Source organism: Thermobia domestica, unplaced genomic scaffold (genome assembly GCF_964235325.1).
Source record: "Thermobia domestica unplaced genomic scaffold, izTheDome1.hap1.1 HAP1_SCAFFOLD_153, whole genome shotgun sequence".
Taxonomy (NCBI): Eukaryota; Metazoa; Arthropoda; class Insecta; order Zygentoma; family Lepismatidae; genus Thermobia; species Thermobia domestica.
Window position 1 is genome coordinate 463,785 of NW_027655899.1, and position 9,092 is coordinate 472,876.

At 36.2% G+C, this 9,092-nt stretch overlaps 1 protein-coding gene across 3 annotated transcripts in view; it reads left to right on the forward strand.

The window, feature by feature from the left end:
* Positions 1-9,092, forward strand: part of LOC145676470 (ankyrin repeat domain-containing protein 17-like) — a 151,530-nt gene that overhangs the window by 126,260 nt on the left and 16,178 nt on the right. For all 3 annotated transcript variants that reach the window (XM_081747272.1, XM_081747273.1, XM_081747274.1), the window contains 2 exons: positions 199-858; positions 6,328-6,667. In XM_081747272.1, coding sequence (XP_081603398.1) covers positions 199-858; positions 6,328-6,667 — 1,000 coding nt within the window. The remainder of the gene's footprint in view (positions 1-198; positions 859-6,327; positions 6,668-9,092) is intronic.

The window sequence follows — 9,092 nt, forward strand, 5'->3', positions numbered from 1 at the left end:
GCTTCAGTTTTTGTTAGCATGTATAGGTGAAAAGAACAAAATGTTTCAACCTTCAGAATTTCTTAACACCTTTTAAATAACGTTTCTTATGTTGCGTACACTTGTACATATCCCTTGTTGCCTTTTATGCGTGTTTATTCAAGTAAATAATTCTTCCTGTGTTGCAGTTAGACTTGATTCTATAATTTGTCATTACAGGTGGAACAGCAGTTTGTATTTTCACATCAAACTCTTCCATTGTATGGATCCCTCCAAATCCCTTCATCAACACTGCAAGCTCAATCTCTCAACCTCAATGCAGCTGCAACGTCTCAAGCGGATGTCGGAATAACACAAAGAAGTGACGTTAGTAGTGTCCTCCTAAGTAAAGAAGATCTTCCTGCGTTGTTAGTTGAAGAAGTGAGACAGCAAGGTTTGGTAAGCACTAGAGATGATTTAGGAGACGAACAAGTAGAATCAGAATCAGGAACAGACGGGGCAGAAGAATGCATCCCAACAATTGATGACGATAGACAAGAGAAATTGATCGCCACTGATGATGAAAGTTTAGTGAGCGCAGACGACATTTCTGCTGCAAGTGTTAACGATGTGTCTCAAACTCTGGAGAAACTTGGATTATCTGGTCTAGAAGAGTCTATTGATATGCAGAGTCGAGATGATTTACAACCTTTTAGTATAGAAATGGCAACTTCTAGGAGTCCAGGACTTGAAGAGACTGTATCTGTGATGACTGCAACGCCTACTGCTGTGGGAATTCCTTTGCAAGTGGGAGCAACCCAAACTGATGGAAGAGTTGAATATTTTGCTGTGCCATCATCAGGAGCGCAGTTGGCAGGACTACAAGCACATGGCATCCAGGTATTTAACAGCATGAAAGTATTTTTTGCTTGTAAATATTGGAATTATGAAATTCATTTGAAGAAGTTTTTGACGTAATAGAAGATACTTGCGCACACAATACGCTCTAAATTTTCCATTTCTTTATATATCCTCGTTTATTTATGTTGTTGTTTCAGCGCATTTAAATGAAAGTTTATGTAGTCCAAATATTTCCAGCAATTGTTTTTTCATTTATCAAAAATTACTTTCTTTTTTAATATTCCAAATACAAGAATACGATAATCAATAGGAATAAAGTAACTTGTACGTCAGCGTTGTAAGGACTGATAAACGAGTTTGTTGTGCAGTGGCATATTAGTTAAGTCTTCTGCTAGATTTGCTTGTAATAATTAAATCTTCTTTGGTTCCCGAAATTCTTTCGTGGAAAGAAGTATAAATTTTCAGTATCCATTTAACTAAAGTCGTTTTCGTCTAAGAATTCAAACCAATCAGGACAGCTTGAAATTCGGAAGTATATACTCGTTAACTGAAGAACAATGACACTAACTGAATGCACTTTCAACTTGTCCCAGCTTTTAGAATTTGTCAGTAATTTTCGTGTGTGGTGCGGTTAAACAACCAACTTTTCACGTATGTGGGTTTCCAGTGGATGACAGCTTTACAAGCACACGTATATATTATTTCGGGTGTTTTTTTAAATAAATAAATGAATGAATGTATTACAGATCCCGCATCTTAGTTCACCAAACGAACTTAAATAGTATGTTTGATTTGTTATCGCAGGATTTTTTTCATCCATTCCGAATGCTAACCATCCTGATTCATGTTCTGGTTTACTGCATTTGATGAAATAAATATTGGGGCAGTGCGTTAATATAGCTAGGTGTTTATTATCGTATCTTGTGTTCTGCTGTATGCAAGAGAGGGTAAACAGACCCTTCAATATATATATATACAAATTAGCAGAACAGTGAAAATACTTAAAAGTCTTTCAGATCAAAAGTAGTAATAACTTCAACAAGGGTACCTTTGTACCTCAAGCGGATTATAAATTTCTTTCTTGATTTTTTTGACACTGCTTCGGAAGTGCGAGTGTGAAATTTTGCCAGAAGTCTAGAATTATTTCCAGAAGGCTCCTATAATTAAAAGTAAATAAACTGGTAGTAAAGAACAGTAGATTTTACGAAGACCGAACATATGAAAAGATGTTTGTATGCTCTGTTGAGTTACATACCATGTTTTAATAGACAATGAAGATATGCAATCTAGGTGTGGCGTAAAAGAATTCAGAATGTTAAAATAGATGCATAAGTTTCATGGCATGCTAGCAATTTTTAACGTACTCCAATATTTATATGAGCAAATAACTTGCCTATCAGTCAGGATGGTCAGTATTCGGAATGGACAAATCAATCACAGTACTGCCTGTTCTCTAACTAACTTTCATGTAATGCAAAGAAGTTGGTGGCAAAACTTCAAGACAATGACCAAGACAGGGTTAAACTATTGGTAATATATTTGTATCATTATTAACTTTATGGTCTATAGGCGCAGGGAAATTCTTTGAAAGTTTAAAATTAAGAATTAATAAATATCGAGGAAATATAGTAGTAGTGTACATCAGAATTGAAACTCTTATAAGTAAGACTCGACATAATAGGCACTAAAAATTACGAAAAAGACTGCTTACTAGGCGCGAAAAACTTATTCACAATGGGCATTGAAAGAGACGCCGAATTGTAAAGTAGACATTGTAATAGGCACCAGAATATAAAAATATCTAATAATATTTCCTAATGGCGTTTATATTTCTATTTTTTATTTGCTGTACGATTAGCAGTTCGCATGTACATATAAAGTGAGATAGTCGGCAGCTCCCTTCGTTACATCGTCGCTTAGTTGAAAAGGAATCAGAGGCTCAGATACTGTCCAGTGCGGCCCATAAAATATAAATTCGTTAACTGTACATTGAAGTAATACTTAAAGGAAACTTCTATTAGTAGATGAACTTCGTCGATTCATAATCTCATTTTAATAACTAGGCAGATTTTGAATTCATTTTTTCCTCCGTATCAAAGTGTATCTTCTCGTAAATAGCACATCGTGCATTCTCTTTGAAGAGAATCCGAATTAAGTATTGGCTATTTTTTGTACCAAAAAAATCACTTTTAGTTTAGAGAGTCGTTGCCAAATGGTTAATGCGTGTACTTCCAGTTTGTGATCCCGGCTTCTGTTTCCGGTGGGCGATGCTTTTTTTGAATGCAAACCCGACTAATGATTCGCATCGAACTTGGAGAAATAGATTCTGCCACGTATAATCTTTGTAACAAAAAGGAACGTTAAACCTAAATTAATCAGTCTTTAGATAATAAATTAGATTTGATCACTTCGCAAAAATCAGAAGAGGTGTTCTAAAACACTTGCGATTTTTTAAAATTATAAATGCGTTTTAAAGACAGAGGTTTTCTTTTGTATTTTCTGCCTAAAATATTGCTTCTTCATCCGTAAGGAAACCCACATAGCAAAATAATGTAATTCCTGATTTATTCCGTTACATTTTATGAAACACAAATGTAAATTCGAAACGGAAATTCGAAATTTGACATGTTGCTTCTATAAGGATTTTTTTCTGCTTTTCTTGTCTTGACTCATCGAAGTACATGTGTTAATCATTACTCGAATGCACTTAACGCAATTATTGCTACGGTGACATCTTATAGTCGCACGAACTTGAAATTTGAGATTGCTCGGATAAATATTCTGCAGAGGTGACTCCAAAAATAATATTAGGATCCTCAAACTCGTGTTCTAAGAAATAATAGTGTGTGCTAAACGTACAAAATGTATACTCACAGAAGTGGCATTTGCTTTCTGTGGTTAGATTTTCCATGTGAGTCGTCATAATTTACATGCTGTTTTATTTTTCCAATCTAAACAATAGTCGCCATCAAAATTGGCGTAAGAACACATTTACGTCCATACATGCATTAGAGAAATCTATTACGTGAAAACCTAGTTTTTGAGCAAAGGAACGAAATAGACTTGATTTTTCGTTCATGTCAGTGGTATATATTTTCCTGGTATTTCGTAGCAATATTTTTATTTACCAAATTTAACTAACTAACTAACTCTATGGCCTATGGAACCCGGAGGTTCAGTGCCGCGTTCACAAAAGCTCTCCACTGACTTCTATCCTTAGCTAATTGCATCCAGTTTCTACTTTGTATTCCTATCTCTGCGAGATCCATCTTAATATTATCCTCCCATCTGCGCCTAGGTCTTCCTAATGGTCGTTTTCCTATGGGTCTACCAGTCAACACTTTGAAAGCGTTTCTACTTTCTTCCATTCTAGCTACATGACCTGCCCACCTAAGCCTCCTAGACTTGACGACCCTAACAATGTTGGGTAAACCGTATAAACTACGTAGTTCCTCGTTATGAAGCTTCCGCCATTCCCCATTCTCGTTCCTCTTGGGTCCGAATATTCTTCTCAGGATCCTGTTCTCAAATACTTTCAGTCTATGTTCTTCCCTCAGAGTAAGCGACCATGTTTCGCAACCATACAGAACAACAGGCATGGTTATCGTTTTATATATTTTAAGCTTCAAATTCCTCGACAGAATTCGCGACGACAAGAGATTTTGAACCGAGTAGTAACACGAATTCCCTGCTTTTAGTCGACATTTAATTTCTTCGTGAATATGATTTTCGTCTGTTAATATTGATCCTAAATATTTGAAAGTATCCACTTTATCAAAAGCATTATTTAATATTTTAACGCCTCCACAATTTGCCGTATTACGGTCCCGACGCACTTCCATGTATTTAGTCTTCTCTGCATTTACTTCTAAACCCATGTCCCTGCAAGCGTTTAATAAGATCTCTGCATTTATTTCTACTGTTCTCCTATCATCCCCTATTAAATTTACATCATCAGCATATGCCATAACCTGGTGAATGCCGTTCAACTCTAGGCCCTGGTTGCTATCTTTGATTTTCCTTATGGCGTATTCCAGCACAAAGTTAAATAATAATGGCGACAACGCATCTCCTTGTTTCAGGCCATTTTCGACGTGGAAGCTCGGGGACAAAAATTTTCCTACCCGGACTTTACTTTGGGATTCACTTAAACATATCTTAATTAATCTAATTAGCTTTCTCGGTATTCTAAGTTCTGTAAGAACGTTGTATAATGTAACTCTCCTAACCGAGTCGTAAGCCTTTCTAAAATCAATAAATAGTTGATGTACCGGGGTATTGTATTCCCACTTCTTTTCGAGTATTTGGCGAATGGTAAATATTTGGTCGATAGTTGATCGATTTCGTCTAAATCCGCATTGATAATCTCCAATAATTTCATCTGCGTATGGGGTCAATCTTGCTAACAGAATATTTGAAAGGATTTTATAGGATGTTGACAGAAGAGAAATGCCTCGATAATTATTACAGTCAGTTTTGTCCATGTAATTACAGTCAGTTTTCTTTCTTGTGAATTGGAACAATGATTGACTCTTTCCACTCTTGTGGCAATTCTTCCTTGTTCCAGATAAGGAGAATGAGTTTGTGTATCTTGTTCCACAATTTTTCGCCTCCAGCTACCAAATTTACAAACACCAAAAAATATTTCAATAGTAATCGTCTAAAATGTTAACCGTTTTAATAAGGCGGAGAGAAGAATTAATTTCAGTAACTTTGTATTAGGCTATAGCTATTCAGTTCAGTTCAGATTAAAATGTCTTAAACTATCTTGTCTGAACAGGGTTCATTGTGATAATTTGAGTCAGTAGAAAGATATCGTATTCTTGATTTTTTGTTCGTTCGTTCGTTTGTTTGTTTGTTTGTTTGTTCTGACTGGTTTCTTGTGTTCGTGGTAGATGCTAAATATTTTGACAGAAACTTCCATAAAATTTAAATATTTTCAGTGTGTGTTCCGTCGGCATTAATTTTTTCTTTGTCATGATAGTACTATTTAGTTTATTCATCAAATGGTTATTTGTATTATTAAATAGAGATCAGCAGTTTTACTTTAGAGTTCAGACCAAAAATCTCATGTTGAAAATATACGAATGAAATCCGTGAATTAGACATGATTTAGCAAGGTAGTTTCTTGTGTTTGGAAGAATAAAATAGTTAGCCTTAAGTTAGAAGTGAGCGCATTGATTATAGGTAAAAATTGTAACTTATTAATTTTATTAGAGTATGAGAAGAAATCTCTTGGATTTCACGTTATAAGTTACAGACGAATGAAAATAACATACAAGAATGTTTGTGGGACCAATAGCTGGTAATACTTTGTGTTTCTGTTGATTTCTTCATATGGATTTCTTTAGGGTGTATTGAAAAGAATAATAAAAGGCCTTTAATGTAGTAAGATAGTTTATATTTAGCAAGGGCAGCAAAATTCAAAAAAGTAGAGGTCATTTGTCAAATTAGCCATTATTAATGAATAAAATATGTAATATGTAAATCATTTTCTTCTGTGACCAGGTCCAGCATGGATCAGGTTTACATCTCCAATATCAACAATATCAGTTAACAAATGCTGGCTTACAAGTAGCAACCAGTGGTGTGCAGATCCAGACAGCAGCAGGAGGACCATTAGAAGTATCGGGCAATGCTCTTCAGGTTGCTGGTGGGATACAGATCGGAGGTGGTATCCAAGTAGCAGGTACAGCACCAGCTGGAGGAACATTACAACTTGGTGGGACTGGCGTTCAGGTCCAAACACCTATTTCAGGAATGCAGATCCTTAATCCAAGATTACCAGCAATTCAGGGTGGTACAACATTTCAATCTCAGCTGCTGCTACAGTCAGCTCCTCAATTAGGTAAGTTAAATATGTACGTGTGATTAACAAACAAGAAGTAATTTCTTAAAAGTCAGGGTGCCCACAAGGGGGAGGGACTATGACGCAAACTGCGTCATTGAAATATTGGAGGGGTAAAAATCTATATAAGTATGCTTGAGGGGGGTGTAAAAATTATTTCATGAAAGAACACCTACGGATAGCACAATGCATAAAATTTTTCTTCTGTCCTTTATGCCACGATACTGACCATTTTGGTTAATGGTTGAAACGGTTTTAAGGTTTTCGGTTGCATTTATGAAAGTCTTGATGAATAATTTCTCATACCCTGTTAATTAAGTAACTAGTCATCCAACTTTAGTTTGAAGTTCAGTTATGTTTTGTCCAGAGTTTGGAATTTGGAAAGTGGTATTTAGATAGCAGAGCCTTGACCAGTCATTACTCTTGTCCATGTTTAACCAGAGGCAAAGTCATCAATCCTCTTTGATTAAAACGTTGTTTTGATTTATATTTTATATGCGTTAAAATTCGTCAGACCAGATTATTTGAATTAGTCGGTTATAGTAGGGTTTTTTTTTTTAATGTAAAAGAATTTTAAATGTTTTATAGTGACAGCAACTTCCATGTATCAGTATCCTCAGATAAGATATTCGTTATCCTGGGCCGCTATCTTGAAACTGTTTCAAGTTTTTTAGCTTTTGGCATATTGTAAGTATTTTGTATTTGAAGAATTTTGTATTTGAACTTGAAAATTATGGGTAGTACAACAGGCGATTTGGCAAGAGAAAGTGTTTGTACGTAACATTTAAATTTGAAAAAATGAAATGAAATCTTTGAGTTTTACGTCCCACGGTTATGCCGGTTAGGCTAAAGGAGACGGTGATGATGAGAGATGAGTGAAATGGTGGAATGAAGAAAGTGGGAGGAAACGGGAGAGCCCCGAGAAAACCCACGAGCACGGTGTTTGTCCACCACAAAGTTCACTTGGCGGGAGCTGGGATCGAACCCGGGACCCCAAGCACCAGAGGTGAACGCTCTACCACTGAGCCACCGCGCCCCCAACATTTAAATTTGAATTGTCATAATTATACGATCAGGCTGGCAGGGAAGGGGGGTAAGTCAGACAGTTGGGGGTGCGTCATGGACATAAGGGGAGTGGGCACCACTGTAAAAGTAATTTGTTTTCTTGCATATTTCACCAAGTCGAGGCCATAAAATAAGAAGCTTGAATACTTAGTACAGTGTCATTGTGTATAATTCTTATTTATAGCTTCGACTAAGCAGAAGATAATAGCAAGACAGAGACAATATACAGATAATTTGTATGTAGAAATGCACAAATAGGAGGAAGGATTTGTCTTATTTCATTCTTTATATTCAGCATAAGTCGGAACAGTTATACAAATACCATAATCTATCTTGTTGAGAAGTCTCACAATATAATCACCCAAACTTACAAGGAGAAGGCAGACTTTGGTAAGTGATCTTCGGGGCTATTTTTTGGGAGGAGGTAGTGCACATTTAAAGAGTTAATATTACAAACTGGGAGAGCGCAATGGGCAAAAATAAGGGAGAAAAACCGTCTTCAAAAGTTTTCTACTCGCCACATATACTATTCGACGCGCAAATTTATCAAGTGACGGCGTGGCAGAGTGAGTAAAGTGTGCAACTCATATGCAAAGGGTCCCGGGTTCGATTCCCATTCGAGTCAATCCTTGTTTTGTTTTTTGCTTCAACTAATAAAGTAACCATTTATAACTATAAATAAAATATTAATTCACAATATGTATATAATGAATAAAACAATAGAAATTTTAAAATCACTTGTAAAATCTTTCAATGTTCCATGTAAACTAGCAAGGAAACTCAATGTATTCCGTAAATATACTGATATCACGAGTTGTATTATGGTTACGACAGTCAACGGCGCCGATTTCTCTGTAAATTTGGGGGACCCATTCATAAAAAATACATACAACAATACATGTAACAATAAAAAAATACATATTCATAGAAATACATGGGGCCCACATGAGCTTGGGGGGACGGGCCCCCCATGATCGGCGCCCTTGACAGTCGTTGTGTAATAAATGTTCTTGACGCTTCGTGTCTACATCTGTTGACAGTGCGATTTACAAAGGAGTTGAGGGAGGGGGGAATCCCCTTTGCTAATACTGGATGCTACGCTGTCAACAGATTAAATTTTGTTCCTAGGAACATGGAACAGCAAAAGAATTTACAAGTGATTGAAAATTTCTATTGTTTTATTCATTATAACCATATGGTGAATTAATATTTTACTTATAGTTACAAATGCCTACTTTATTGGTTGAAGCAAAAAACGAGAAAAAATAAAAGGTTTGACTCGTCGAACCCGGGACCCTTTGTACTTGAGTCGCTGGTTCTTCTCACTCTGCCACGCCGTCAGTTGATAAGTTTGCGCGTC